At 42.3% G+C, this 15,635-nt stretch overlaps 1 protein-coding gene across 1 annotated transcript in view; it reads right to left on the bottom strand.

Moving 5' to 3' along the window:
* The window catches only part of POP1 (POP1 homolog, ribonuclease P/MRP subunit), a 36,837-nt gene extending 21,225 nt beyond the window's left edge, over nt 1-15,612 (bottom strand). Inside the window, exons 1-7 of the mRNA XM_005904381.2 lie at nt 15,512-15,612; nt 9,212-9,352; nt 7,586-7,753; nt 6,191-6,366; nt 4,745-4,993; nt 1,115-1,202; nt 416-603 (exon numbers count right to left, since the gene is read on the bottom strand). Coding sequence (XP_005904443.2) covers nt 416-603; nt 1,115-1,202; nt 4,745-4,993; nt 6,191-6,366; nt 7,586-7,753; nt 9,212-9,350 — 1,008 coding nt within the window. The 5' untranslated portion in view covers nt 9,351-9,352; nt 15,512-15,612. The remainder of the gene's footprint in view (nt 1-415; nt 604-1,114; nt 1,203-4,744; nt 4,994-6,190; nt 6,367-7,585; nt 7,754-9,211; nt 9,353-15,511) is intronic.
* Nucleotides 15,613-15,635: the final 23 nt, after the last annotated feature.

The raw sequence follows: 15,635 nt of genomic DNA, 5'->3' as shown, positions 1-15,635 counted from the left end.
GAAAATTTATAGTCTACTGTATAAAAGCAATGAGTATGCTAATAGAGGGAAGCTAAGCTAAATGCAGTATTAAAAAATTGTCAGAATTACTCAAAACAGATTCTCATCATCAAACTGGCTCCAACAAGCACATGAATACCAATGAGCCAGTTAAGGACAATGGAAGCACGAGTCCAACGCACCATTTCAAGCCATTTGCGTAAGACTGGTTTCATCTCTACTCCTACTCAGGGCTTACCAAAACTCAGGCCAAGATTTGCTTCACTTATTAATACTAACATAACTATCCTCCCTATATTCCAATACCAAGCAGTCAGTCAAACTTTCACACTATTTAAATTTCTGTAGCACTCATTTCTTACAGTAATCAAGAATACAGTGACTGAGTGATGAGAAATAATGTCAAGGATTATACCTGTTTAAGAGCTGGATGAAGCCAGATCCACAACTGCCTGCTCTCAGAAGTGTCACCAGGGGTCCCCTGGGCCTTCCACATAAATGTCACAGGACCCAGCATTTCTAGGGGATACTTATTTGCCCGGTAAAGCATGACACTTCCTTGGCACTTTCCAGACAAACAGTGGACTGCGGCAAAAGTCAATCCTGACATAAACAAAAACAAAATTCCAAGATCATTTACTGTCTATCTTCATAAAAGATGAGGTTTTAGTTTTGGTCATTGCTTAGATCAAACCCTGGCACATGATAAGTTCTCAATAAAAATTTATTGAGAAAATGATTTAATGAATTTTGAGTTTCTTCCTATCTAGATTTACTGCACCAGAATAATGGTTCTCTCATTTTATACTTAGTATGTTAGAAATGATTTAAAAGCTACCCCAAGCTTTCCTTACATGAATATACTCGTTAGGAATAAGAACTATCTCCGTAAAGCCTGTTTAAATGCCAAAATGCTTACTGCTACTGCTAAGTCAGTTCAGTCGTGTCCGACTCTGTGCAACCCCATAGACAGCAGCCCACCAGGCTCCCCCGTCCCTGGGATTCTCCAGGCAAGAACACTGGAGTGGGTTAGGGTTAACTTACAGCAGACACTTGTTCATGAAATGAACACATACACAGACTTGAACAGGACTCAGCTTTGAAACAAGTTTACCTGTGTCTATGCTACACATTGAAGAAAGTGCTTTTAGTATTTCTTCCTCTTTGCCCTCCAACTCCAAACAGCAGTAGTAGGATAAATCCTGTAAAAAGAGGGAGATACAATTAAATACTTGAATTTCCATTTAAAATGTAAGTGGTAGTATCTTACTTTTCAGAAAGGAGATATGTGTTTTATCCTATATTCACAGATAAGTTCCAAGCGGTATGTAAAAACTATTGCCTTTAAGGATTATCCCTCCCCAAAATCTACCTAAAGTGAAAAATCAAAGTAGAATAAGCAAGACTGTAATAAATTCAGCAAAATCATGTTAAGGATGCTCACTTTGGTTAGCTAATTTAGGGCTTTAGGATTATTCAACACTCAGCCTAAAGACACATGAGACAATTTATCACATATTTCTCCCCTGCTCAGTCTCTCTCTTTTGTTTGTTTAATATTATTTATTTGGCGGCTCTGGATCTTAGCTGTTGACATGAAGGATCTAGTTTCCTGACCAGGGATCAAACCCAGGTCCCCTGCATTGAGAGATGGAGCCTTAGCCACTGGACCACGAGGGAAGCCCCATCCCCTGCTCAGTATTAACCACGATATCCAACTTTGACTAAGCAGTGTACAAGGAAAAATGCGAGTAATGAGAATAAAGCCTTATCAATTTAAATAGGATGAAGAGAGCTCAGACTGAGCTAATAAAATCAATTATGTTAAAGACATAATAATGGTTAATAGTTACTGAAAGGTTACTGAGTGCCAGCGTGGGGTTAACTCCTTACTGGACTGTCATTTAATCTTCCCAACACCTGATGATCAGATGCCAGCATTAACTTATTTGCCGGGTGAGGACATTGAGACAGAGACTGCTACTTGAACAGTCATATCATCAGAAAGTGGAGAAGCTGGCATTCGAGTCAGGCTCACTGACCCCCGAGCTAACCCCTCTGCCACGGGTCCGGTAAGCAAATCTAGTACATACGGAGACTAAAATGCAAAGCACAGCAAAGGCTCCAACAAACCCATGTTCATCTGTGCTGACAGAAATCTCCCAGCAACAGCGATCCACTCCCAGCTGTCAGTGGCAGATGAACCCCACTCGAGTGTGTACAACTGGCTGACAGCAGAGAATGAGGGTTAAGAGCATGGAACTCTGGAGCCAGACTGCTGCTGCTGCGCTGCTGGGTCACTTCAGTCGTGTCTGACTCTGTGTGACCCCAGAGACGGCAGCCACCAGTCTCCCCCGTCCCCAGGATTCTCCAGGCAAGAACACTGGAGTGGGTTGCCATTTCCTTCTCCTGAAGCCAGACTACCTGGGCTCAAATCCCAGCTGCACCACTCGTTAGTTGTATGGCTATGGGTAAACTGCCCAACTTCTCTGTACTTCAGCTTCCTCATTTGTAAAATGGAAATAATAGTAAACATTTACCCTATACTGTTGCTATAAGGATTAAGTGAGTAAACATATGTAAAGTACTAAAACAGACATTAAGAATTCAAAAATATTTATTACTAGCTATTATTTTTATTACTTAGGGCTGATGTAAAGAAACTATGGGATAACCTCAGCAAAAACTCTGCCCCAAATGAGAAGTAACTAGGTCTGCCTTAAAATCTGAGCAATGGTAGTGGAGAAAGCATGGGCCAGGGGAGTCAGCTTCCAAGAGCTAGGTAGGTCACCAACAAGCTGTGTGGCCCTAGGCAAGTCACTTGATCACTCCAAATCCCAGTTCTGCAATGTAAAATGAAGAATTTGACTCTAATCCATGATTTCTGCTACTCAGTCTTCAAATCAGAGGCTCTTAAGAGGTCCCTGTATTTTACTTTATACCCATTAGGATGGCAATTATCAAAAAAAAACCCCAAAAAACAGAAAACACCAAGTTTTGGTGAGGATGTGGAGAAACTGCTGATGGGCATGTAAAATGGTAGAGCTTCTATGGAAAACAGTACGATGGTTCCTCAAAAATTTAAACCAAGAACTACCACATGATCCAGCAGTTCCACTCCTGGGCATGTACCCAAAAGAACTGAAAGCAAAGAACTGAAGGGATGTTGGTACACCATGTCCACAGCAGCATTATTCACGACAGCCAAGAAGTGGAGACCACCCAAGAGTGGATCAGCGTTGATGGATGAATGGATAAACACAACGTGGCATAAAATACAGCGGAATATCATTCAGCCTTAAAAATGAGGGAAATTCTGACACATGATACAACATGGACAAACCTTGAAGACATCATGCTGAGGGAAATAAGCCAGTCTCAAAAATACAAGTATTATATGATTCTACTTATGTGAGCCACCTAGAGTGGTCAAATTTATAAAGATGAAAAGTAGAATGGTAGCTGACAGAGACCGGGGCGAGACAGGAATGGGGATTTAGTGTTTAATGGATGCGGGATTTCAGCTTGAGAAGACGAACACGTCCCAGAGATGAATGGTAATGACAGTCACACAACAATGTGAATATACGTAAGACCTAAGCAATAAGTACCACGCAAGTGCAGACTTAAAAATACAATGGCAAATCTGACGTTATGTCTTTTTTACCACAGATTTTTTTCAGGTTCCTGTATTGATTATTCTGCTATATTGCTCTCAAGAGGTATCAGAGGATGCTAATACTAAGAGCTTTCTAAAGCTGGTCAAGGCCATCCTGCCATTGAAAGGCCCTCTGCAAAGAACAGATTGCTAAGGGAAGTCGCTCAGTCATGTCCAACTCTTTGCGACCCTATGGACTGGGGTCTTTTGCGACTACCAGGATCCTCAGTCCATGGGATTTTCCAGGCAAGAATACTGGAGTGGGTTGCCATTTCCTTCTCCAGGGGATCTTCCCGACCCAGGGATCGAACCCGGGTCTCCCACATTGTAGGCAGACGCTTTACCGTCTGAGCCACCAGGGAAACCCACAGACTGCTAAACATGTACTGAAAAAGAAGAAGCGATTTCATGCGGAGCTGGGGGGACTGGGGCAGGCTGCTGGGGTGGGGGAGCTAGGACAGCCAAGACAGACAAAGACTATTACACAGCTCTAAAATCAGCTCTAAAATCAACTGTCCTCTCAAAGACGTTAAAACACTCTTCCCAGCGGAGACGGTTCTCAAATATCTATGGTGGCAAATGACTGCTAAATGAATCAATGCTGAATCAACCTGGAGCATGACCAACAAGACCCCACGGGCTCTGGTTTCTTATTTCTCCAGAACTACTCTCACCCTAATGTTAGCCCTGCTCTCTCTCACTCTCTTCGTCTTTGTCACAGTGCGTTTATTTCAATCCTTCCCTATCTGGCTGCCTTCTGCCTTCCCCACTCTGGCAATTTCTTATCCCTTAGAGCTCGGCTCAAATATCACTTGCATGGGGAAGCACTCCTCTTCCCGTTATGAATACTCATAGTATTGCACAGTTTTCCCTTATAACAAAACTGAATTTTAGGCTAATTATCTGATTGTCAGTCTCCCAGCAAAACTTTAGGCTGCTTCAACTCCAGCATCTAGCAAAATGGTTCTCGCCCAGTAATTATTTCTAAAATACATCATGTTAGATAGAACTCTTCTAAAGGGGTGGGGAAGAGTCTAAACAGCAACAGAGGGGAGCACGCTGAGCGGCCGCCGGCTTCGAAGCCTACCTGGAGGAGGCAGCGGCTCGTCATGGCCCGGTAGCAGGCTCTGTGGCTCTTGACTGTTGGCCTCTCCCCCAGGCAGTAGCCCCACCTCTTGACCATGTGAAACCGCTTCGCGTGCCAGATGTGAGTTTCCAGCCATTTGTTCTTCTTTTGTCTCCGGTTAAATTCCAGTATGCGGTTTATGTGACATCGTCGAGCTTTATGGCACTTATTTTTTGAGTGTTCTTTTTTCTGATGAACTGCTTTCTCTGCCTGTAGTTTCAAGAAGACAGGCAGATCCCCTTTTGTGACCATCTCAAAACAAAGTTAAGTGTTAGGAATTCAAACAGCTAATTTTAGGGGAAGTGAAATACCTTACGGACGCCATTAGTTTGTGCAATTTTTTAATTGGTGATTTTTTCCAACGAAAGTAGAGGAGGTCACAGAAAGAATGAAGATTTTAGGAAAAGGCAAACCTAGGAAGGAAGCTCAGTTCTATCAGTCACGAACTGGGCAAACTTTGGGGCCTGGGAAGATTAGAATATTTACAAACTGTTCAACATAGTAAGTCAAACTGATGTGTGGCTATCAATATCAGACAGCAATAAAGAATAAATGCTAGCTCTTCGTTGTTCTCTTTCTATAGTTTTTTTAACCTCTAAGATCATAATTAAACCCAAAACTAAGGACCAAAAATATAAAAGTGGGAAAAACCTACACAATTCATACCACTTAAGTACTGAAAGACAAAGGCTAAATGCTATCATGAGGAAACAGACTTCTCATGAAATCTAGAAAGTACCAAATTCCTGTTTAGTTTTCACTCTTCCTCTCTTCCATAGCTAAGCTAAACTTCTGTGGGAAAAACTCTTCTCCATTAGTGTGTGGGCCCCTTAAGAAGATTTTACCTTAAGAGACTCTAACCCCACCACCAGCTTCATGCCAGTACCTAGAAGGCACTTGATAAACAAATTTTGAATCAATTAATGAAGACATAAGGTGCTTAGACAATCATAGAATGACCAAACCAAGAATTTTGGTAAAGCCAAAAACAACAGGACTTGAACAAAAATTAAATCCAAGTTCAAGTTTTCAATTTTAAAAAGGACAAAAGGCAATCTTTTAACCTTTCAGCTCTAGACTGGTCACATTCCAAAGTGCAGAGCTAAATTACTTATCTAGTAAGAAGGTCTAAATTTATTTTAAATCTGACTGGGGAATACCAACTGTTTAACGTCATAAAGAGAGAGAGGCTGCAAATGCTATATTTAAAAGTAGCTATAATATCCAGCAGCCTGCTAATTTGGGGGGTATGGGGTGAAGGGGGGAAAGGTAATGATAAACCAAAAAATATGCAAAATGAGTATGTTGTTTCTTAGTTTTCATTTTAATAAATTCTATCAGGCTAATACTTCTCAATTTCTTTAAAGAACTACTAACCTAAACATTTACATTAAGGGATTCTCATACCTCTTTCTGGGCAATCTCCCGTAACCGCCGAGGAAGGCGTTTGACATTGTGGCTCATGGCTCTTCGTCTCATGTGCCGTGGCAGAGTCTGGAAAACCAGCGAATTAGAAGATGTCTGGGTCACTGCTTTCAACATGGCACTGATTTCAGCAGCTCGGGCTTGAGCAAAAGTAGAAGCTGTTGAAGGAAATAGCAATGCCATTTAAAAACTCATCTTGAATCAATACTTTTCCTGGTAGATTTCAGAAAGATTTTTAAATACACAAGCTTACAATTCATCCACTACCCTAACCCCTAATAGATTAATACCAATAGTAGTTATTTCTGTATTACATGACTGGGAAACTGTCCTTCAACTTATATTTTTCAAGTTTTTTGCAAGGATTCAGTTCTACTTTCCTAATCAGAAAAAAAAGTTTAAAAAATAAGCTTAAAAGGTTTTATTTTTAAAACAGAAGGCTACATGCAATATAATCACAACTGTTCTTAAGTGTTATCCCACCAGAAAACAAAGAAAAAACAAAATCTTAGTCTTGATTCCAAGGGTTTTCTTCCTTAACAGTGTCTGCTTTTTTACAAATATATAACCATAAGTATTTTTAGTTTTATTGAAAAATAGACTCTTTTTTTTCCTAAAGAATAAACAAAGTGCTGGAGACACTTAAGTGAATTCCTCCAGGAAGGCATAGAGACCATAAGAATACAGGGTTATGAGGTAGTGGGGGTGAGGGTAACGAGGGGGCATCAGGGAACGAGGGGGCATCAGGGAACGAGGCAACAAAGGGCCTGGAGACAGGAACTTACAGGCCTTGGCTGCCCTCAGACTGCACTGAATTTGGTTCAGTGCATCTTTGGAGACGCGTGCTGAAGAGTATGGATGGCATTTTATATTTTTTAACAAGGAGGGAGTGGTGCCAACGACAACTTTAAGACAAAAAAGACAAATCAGGACCTCTAAGAAGATGGCGAGTGGGGGCGGGGAGAGCACGCAGGCCCAGGCAGTGAGTCCAGGCTGCAGGTGAGACACGCCTGAAGTGAAAGTCGCTCAGTCGTGTCCGACTCTGAGACCCCATGGACTACACAGTCCAAGGAATTCTCCAGGCCAGAATACTGGAGTGGGTACCCTGTCACTCCTCCAGGGGATCTTCCCAACCCAGGTCTCCAGCATTGCGGGCGGATTCTTTACCAGCTGAGCCACCAGGGAAGCCCAAGAATACTGGAGTGGGTAGCCTATCCCTTCTCCAGCAGATCTTCCAGACCCAGGAATCGAACCAGGGTCTCCTGCATTACAGGCAGATTCTTTACCACCTGAGCTACCAGAGGGCACTAGAAATCTGGCTGCAGGAGAAACAGAGCTCACAGTCCAATCACGCTTGGCTTCCGTACAAACACCTACCGGTTATATACTTGGGAATCTCCTGAGAAGTGCCCTCGGGACCTGCTTTCCATCCTCCCTTTTTTCTAAAGGTTACCCTGGAGGAAGGCTGCTCCTTTACATCAGACTCGGCCAGCGGACGGTGGGTCGTTCTGGTCTGCCGCTGTCGGGAAGTTCCAGGATGAGACTCTAGTATGTTTTCAAAAAGAAAACAAGAAGAAACAGGTCACTTTTATCAGAGATAAGGATGAGAGTGTTGGGTGACAACACTGATGGGGATTTTAGTCCTGTAACCCCCCCGTAAGGTGGCTATTCCTGTCCTCCCCTGCAGGAGGAGGGCTCCCAGGTGGGGAGGTGAACTGACTTGCCCAAGTCACACAGCTAGGAGGCGGCATGCTAGCTAACCATGTCCCTGTGACACACGGAAGAACCTTGGATATAACAGACACAAGGGAAATTTTCTCTATATAAATAGTGCAATGTGAATTTTACACCCAAGTTCCCTTAAATACTACAGTTCACCTGATTGTGCATATTTAGTCTTTCATCTTAATTCTCTGCTACACTCCAATCGATAGCCGCTATGCTAAGCAAGAAATAAAGGCAATTTCTATACATATGCCTGGGCATTCAAACCATTCTGACTTCAAGATATCATCAAATCCCTCTCTGTGAACACAGGGAAAGATCAGTAGAGAATTTCACTGCATTCCTGCTTATTTCCATTGTGGTGACAATTATTAAGGCCCTATAATCAAGAAACATGTTGCAAAGTCTGCCGTTGTGAGACATAAATGAGATATGTGTTAAGGCTTCTCACCCGGCCTGTTGGGCATCAGTGTTGCATCTCAATCTATTTTCTATTTCCTGTTGCTGACTAATAAACAGCTATCCCCTTCACATCACCTTATAAGATTTCTAAAATCAGTACAAAAATTAAATGCTGACATGATAAAGGCAGTGTATTTCAAGAAACATACCAGTGTCATTTAATAAACTGTTAAGGTACAGATAAAATATATCAGCTCTAAAATACGTACAGCCAGTTTTCATTATTCCCAGCTGCTATGTTCTAGAAAGTCACAGCCAACAGTGAACGAGTGAACACTGAGCCCTTGCTCTGGGAGAAAACATGTATGTGTCCATGCGTGTATGTGAGTTACATGTATCTCAGAGATTACAGTCTTAAATCGTAAGAACAACTCAGCCTTTCCTTTCTTTTCCAAAGAGAAAATGAAGTTCAGAAGTGTTAAGTGACCTGCCTGGGGCTGCCGCACAATCGGCATTCAAACCCCATGACAGCTGGAGTTTCTTACACTACACGGCCCTGCCCCATCAGAATCCTTCCTCTGGTAAGAAGGTCATACAGGATGGCACTGGGAACTCCACTGGAAATACCTGCATCAGGGGAATCAAAAATGTTCCCACTCTTGATATGACCACCAATGTGCCATGAGGATTAAGCTTGGGGTTACAAATTTAGCACCTAGGGGAATCTGCAAATACAAAGCTTGCAAATAATGAGGGTCAACTGTATCTATTTTTAATCTAGCTCCTCCATCATTTAGATGATGATTACCAAAAGGAGTGACGAAAGCAATCTGATCCATAGGGAAGCGAGTGTAGCGAGTACCATGTGTATCTTACCTTTTTGAGACTGGAAAGGTTTTCCACCTCCATTATGGTGCTTTACTCCACTGTCAGCCACAAAGCCAGAGGATAAAGTCACATTGGTGGGCTGGTTTCTCATTTTCTTTGCATGTTTTCTTTCTTTTGCATTAGACATTTCTGGAAAGAAAGTAATAAATTTTGAAATACATTTAAAAAATAAAAAATAAATTTAATGAATAAATGTTCATGTGACTTAGAATTTGAATCTTCAACATAATACATCTCCATCTATTATAGATGGGTTAATGACACCAAAATGTTATCATAGGGGACTTCCTTGGTGATCCAGTAGTTAAGACTTGGCCTTCCAGTGGAGGAAGCCCGGGTTCGATCCTGGTCGGGGAGCTAAGATATCACATGGCCAAAAGACCAAAACATAAAAACAGAAGCAACACTGTAACAAATTCAATAAAGACTTTAAAAATGGTCCACATTAACAAAAAAAAAAAAAAAAAAAACTTAAAAAAAAAGTTACTATGATACTGAGCTACAGCAGGGATTTATAACCAGAGGGACTAGCATTAATACCAAAAACTTTTAATTCAACAGAAAAAAATAACTGTGTTGTACTGTCAAATAATCAAGTCACGTACCAGGGTTGACACTGCATAAAGTTTGTTGGCAGGATGAAAAATGAAGATAAGATCCCTGTGCCCTTGTAAAAAAATTTAGTTAGCTAAAACAGTTTATCAAAATTAAGTGAAACAAGAGCCACGTGAATCAGTGAAAAACGAAATACACTATTCCAATATGACACCCTCACCAAAAACTGAACACAAATTACTAACATTTTCATTTCTACTACTGAGATGAGGCCAGCTGTACCTTTAGAACTGCAAAAGATTTCAATTTGAAGTAAGAAGACACAGGGACAAAACCTAGTGGAGCTTGATTCCACAGCGGTTCTCAGCTCTCAAATTCAATGCCCCTTTCTTTTACTGAAGAGCTTGAAACACCTGTCTTCTATTTTAAATGAAATTCATTAATTACATAACCTACTAGACACATAACTTTTATCAAAACAAGTCCTACAATATGTGCCCTCATTGTGATGTAGGGGAGAACTAAAAGTAATTAGTGAAGTGAAAGTCGCTCAGTTGTGTCCGACTCTTTGTAACCCCATGGACCATAGTTCATGGAATTCTCCAGGCCAGAATACTGGAGTGGGTAGCCTTTCTCTTCTCCAGGGGCTCTTCCCAAGCCAGGGATCGAACCCAGGTCTCCCGCATTGCAGGCGGGTTCTTTACCAGCCGAGCCACAAGGGAAGCCCAAAAGTAACTAAAATAATATTTCTTTTCTGTATGTAAGTATTTCACATAACTAGATGACATTATGAAACAGAGGTATGTTTAACCCAGGGGGATAATCACAGACACAGGCGCCAACAGAGGCATGGGCACGATCTGCAGAGCTGGAGCGGAGCGGAGCCTAGAAGCCCCCACAGGGCAGGCATTAACTCTTTCCTTGCTGACTGTAGGGAGGGAAGCGTCCTGCAGGAAGGAGACACTAGGAGGCCGGAAGGCTCAGTGCAGCCACGACCAAGCTATTCTCCAAGCATTTAAATGTTTTAATACTAGCCTTTACTCACACCTATGATTCATGGGGTCGCAAAGAGTCGGACACGACTGAGCGACTGATCTGATCTGATACATAGAATTACACGCCCTCGACAACCACGAAGGCAGAGATGCAGGTGTATACTAGTACCTGTTAGGGCAGTAATGCCACTGGCGACGTGGTTCCCTAAACTCGTAAACACTCTTTGGTAAAGTACAAATCCTACTTTTAAAGTTCAATCTTGCCTTTTTATTGTATTCCTGGAAAACTCAGTACATATTAAATCCATCCAGCCACTACTTTACACAAAGCAGAGTCAGGTATCGTACACTGCAGGACAGCTAACACCCCTGATCCCTGTCTAGTAAATGGCAGCAGTGTTACCCCAATCACTATGCTGACCACCTGCACAAACTTTCAAAATTCACATCAGGATTTGCACCACACCCGATGAGTGCCATTGAATTAAATTCACTTATCTTCTTTCCAATTCAATACTTCATAAAAATCAAGAGTAATCTATGTGGCAGAGTGTTTAAGAGCCTTTACTTCAGAGTGAGAAAGACCTGGATTCAAATATCTTCCGTAACACTTTTTAGTCATATAATCTTAGGAAAATGATTTTCCCTCTTTGAGCTTCGGTCCCCCTTTCTATAAATGGGAATAATCTACAAATGGTTGTAAGGTAATGTACCCAACACAATGCATGGGGCTCTGCATAAACTAAGGGCTCAGTTAATGGTAACTCTTACTCTTAAATAAAAAATGAAGTCACAGAAATGTATCTCATTTCACTTTCTCACTCCATTCTGTTTTCACTTACATGAAAAACAACTTGATCTACACTCCAAAATATTTTCCAAACTTAAAAATATGTAGTAAGTAAACAGAGCTCTGCAAAACTCACTGACTAGTGAAGGTCTGACTGTATTAAGAACCATTCAAAATTATCCTACAAAACAGTTCAGTCCACATGCTTGAATCAGAACTTAACCAGTAAAACACATCACTACCTGGGAGCCCTGGCTGGGACAACAAATTTAGGAACCAGAAATCATATCTCTGAGCTTAGGTTTGAGAGTAGAAAATGAGCAGATTGAACTAGCAAGGAATCTCAAACAGTTCTGATGCTAGAAGAGAATGAATGTAGAATACATCCTTATGAAGCCTGAGGATTTAGTTTAAAATAGCTTCCAGCAGGAATTTTAACATTCCTTTAACATTACCTTTAACATTCACGTGAATTTTACATATTCCCAACAGTCACAGTTTTGTTTTCATAGCCATTTTAGTCAAAACTTCAATGAGCACTAAGTATGTGTCAGGCTTTATAAAAGTGTTTTCTCTCAAATATTCTCTCAAATAATTCAAATAAATTGAACATGTCATATTTTCCCATCCAGCATATTATCCCCTGGCTGATCAGATACAACCTTTGGTAGAGTAGAATCTGGTTTGAAAACCAGGGAATTAAACAGATGATCTCTGACTTATTTTACCCTAAAAAACTGGTGACTCAGACTTAATAAAATCTGCCTAATGAACACAGGCATGCTGTTTCACAAGAAATATTAATATTTCCAGTTTACTTCAGTTCAGTTGCTCAGTTGTGTCCAACTCTTTGCGACCCCATGGTCTGTAGCACGCCAGGCTTCCCTGTCCACCACCAATTCCCAGAGCTTGCTCAAACTCATGTCCATCAAGTCGGTGATGCCATCCAACCATCTCATCCTCTGTCATCCCCTTCTCCTCCTGACTTCAATCTTTCCCAGCATTAGGGTCTTTTCCAATGTGTCAGTTCTTTGCATCAGGTGGCCAAAGTATTAGAGTTTCAGCTTCAACATCAGTCCTTCCAATGAATATTCAGAACTGATTTCTTTTAGGATTGACTGGTTTGATCTCCTTGTAGTCCAAGGGACTCTCAAGAGTCTTCTCCAATACTACTCAAGTTTAATTATCTGTAATGCTTCAAGAGAGTGCCTATTTAAAAATCATATGGTGAAGTGTTTTGTAAATTAAAAACACCTCCTAATTATCCAGTTTAATCAAATTTAATAAGCTTGGGGGGTACCTATATGTGGTTAATAGCTTTGGGTTGTGTATATACCAAAGTAGCACATGGGTGTGGCCTCTTTCCTTAAAGAATTACTCATCTTAAGCACCAATATTTATTGAGAACTTTGTGTGTCAGGCCCTATTCCCCATGCCTTAACTCATACTTACTTACTTATTCTTACAACCCTGTGAGGGAAGTACTAGCACTACCCTCATTTCATAAATGAAAAAACTGAAGCACAGAGAGGTGAAACTCAGCTTGTGATTGTGCGGGGATTCAAACCAGGCAGTCTGGCTCTATTCACCATTCTTAAAAACAGTTAGAGAATAAGATCACATATAGTAAAAGATGAAAGGGCTTCTCTGGTCGCTCAATGGTAAAGAATCCTCCTGCCAATGCAAGACACCTGGGTTTGATCCCTGATCCAGGAAGATCCCACATGCCGAGGAGCAGCTAAGCCCCTGCACCACAATTCCTGAGCCCGTGCTCTAGAGCCCAGGAGCTGCAGCTACTGAGACTGTGTGCCCTAGAGCCTGTGCTCTGCAACAAGAGAAGCCACTGCAGTGGGACGCCTGCGCACCGCAACTCAAGTAGCCGCTGCAACTAGAGAAAAGCCCCAGCAGCAACTAACACACAACACAGGGGTCTAAAATGAACTAAAAAAGAAAAATTTTTTTATTTTAAAAGACTAAATTTTGCAGTACAGCACAATAGGAAACAGGATAAGCGAAAGAAAAAGTGTGAATCTACAAGAAAAGTCAATGAGAACATAAGATTTCATTAGTCGGAACTTAGGGAAGAAAGTATTTAAGAATCTGCTTCATGACTTCAGGAGTGAGGACTCTGGATAACTAGAGTGGAAAGAGACAGCAGGAGAGGACAAAACTGAGTAGGCAAGGCTTGGAGGCAAAAACTCTAAACCAATGAAAAAGCTCTGAAGGTTCTCGAGTCAGAGTTGGAAAGCCAAAACCCCACAGTATGTAGAACAAAATGAGGTGGAAAACAGAGGATTCTGTTTCAGAAGCAGGGGAGGACAGGGATTTTTGCCAGTCTTTTTCACTGCCGCATCTCCAGGACCTAGCAGAGTGTCTTGCACAAAGCAGGGGCTCAATATATATATCTGTTGAATATGCATGTGCATGCGTAAAATAAGAAGTGAAACGTGCCTATAATGCATATTTTAACAGTAAAAAATATTTAGCCAAGTACCACTGCTTCTGATACTGCATGACTGAATATCTGCCAAGAGAACAGCTCTGGGGCCATTTGCTGCACCGAGATCAATAATCTCCTACTTGAAATCAGATGCCAGTCACTAGGCTTCTGCAGAGACATCTTGTAAATCTCGAGGGGCTCTCCAGAGGAGGAAGCATGAGGGGGCAGGGAGGAGGTGAACAGTGCCAAGTCTCCCCAAGGTTCTCCGAATTACCCATCTTATTCCTTTAGAGAGTGCAAGCCCAGTCCTAGGAGAGCCTCTGCCTGGTGGGGCAATGCAGAGAAATGACAGACAGAGTGGGCTCAAGATCACAGGGGCTGAAGTGTAAACAGATAAAGTAGGGGGTCCCCAGAAAAACAACCAGGCAAGGCTTTCTTGGCATTAGAGAAGCCATTTCTTGCCTAAGCCATTTTGTGATCGAAGCCTGGCCACAAGGCTTGTCCCTGAACAGCATGGCTCAGTAATAATGATCTTAATGGACCTTAAAAAACGATCTTAAGATCCCCTGCAGCAGGAAATGGCAGCCCATGCAGGATTTCTGCCTAGGAAATCCCATGAACAAAGGAGCCTGGTAGGCTACAGTCCATGGGGTTTCAAAGAGAGTAGGACACTGACTGAGCAGCTGAAAGGGACCTAAAAAACAACTATTATCAGGCAGGAGAAGTACCAGTAATAAAAATCAGTTGTAAACTCCCATTTCTAGTTCCATGACCAAGAGTAGCCTGAAACATTTTCTCCAGCTGTTTTGCAGAATTTGAACCCCCTCGGGCACTCAATCATCAGATCAACTGGGATGATGATGCTGACCTTTCTTATGACCCCCTCCCCCAACCCCGTCTCTTCCACTAAAACTAAAACTCTGTTGACCTTTGCCACAAGTCTATGCTGAACTGCCTTCCGCTGGAGCCCCTTCATGAATATGCATGTATTCCTAGCTTAAAACCTGGAGAAGGAAATGGCAACCCACTCCAGTATTCTTGCCTGGAAAATCCCCACGGACGGAGGAGCCTGGCAGGCTACAGTCCAAGGGGTCGCAAAAGAGTCGGACACGACTCAAGCGACTTAACTTACTTTAGCTTAAAAGGTCCCGGATTTTCTGCTGGGGAGACACTGCTTTGGGAAAGATCCCCGGTATTCTCCTCACTTGAAGCAAGTAATAAATCCTTCCTTCTGATCTTTGGCTTCATTGAGTCCTTTTGTTTCGTGTTTTTTTTTTTTTTTGGCTTGACACCCACCAAGACGTGACCCCAGTTCTCTGATAAAAGTAGGAGGTGCCAAGCGGAAAGAAGGGCCCCAGCGCTAGCAGCAAGGGAAGAAGAGTAGGTTATAGTTGGGTGCGAGGACAATCCAAGAGGAGCCCGGCCAGTACTGGGCACCCGCAGTGGGAGGCCACACACTCTCTCTCACAGTCGCGATCCCTGGAGGACGCCAGCCCCTCACGACCTACCTGCCAGACGCCCGGTGTGAAGAAACCAGGACTCCCCACCTAGTCCGGATGACAAGGTTCTGCCACAGCCACCGACGCGCAGGGCGCGGAGAGCGAACTGGAGTGCGCATGCGCCGGTGTGACC

This window comes from Bos mutus, chromosome 14 (genome assembly GCF_027580195.1).
Source record: "Bos mutus isolate GX-2022 chromosome 14, NWIPB_WYAK_1.1, whole genome shotgun sequence".
NCBI classification, from domain to species: Eukaryota; Metazoa; Chordata; class Mammalia; order Artiodactyla; family Bovidae; genus Bos; species Bos mutus.
Note: the sequence above shows the minus strand (reverse complement) of the source record. Positions and strands in the feature narration are given on the sequence as shown.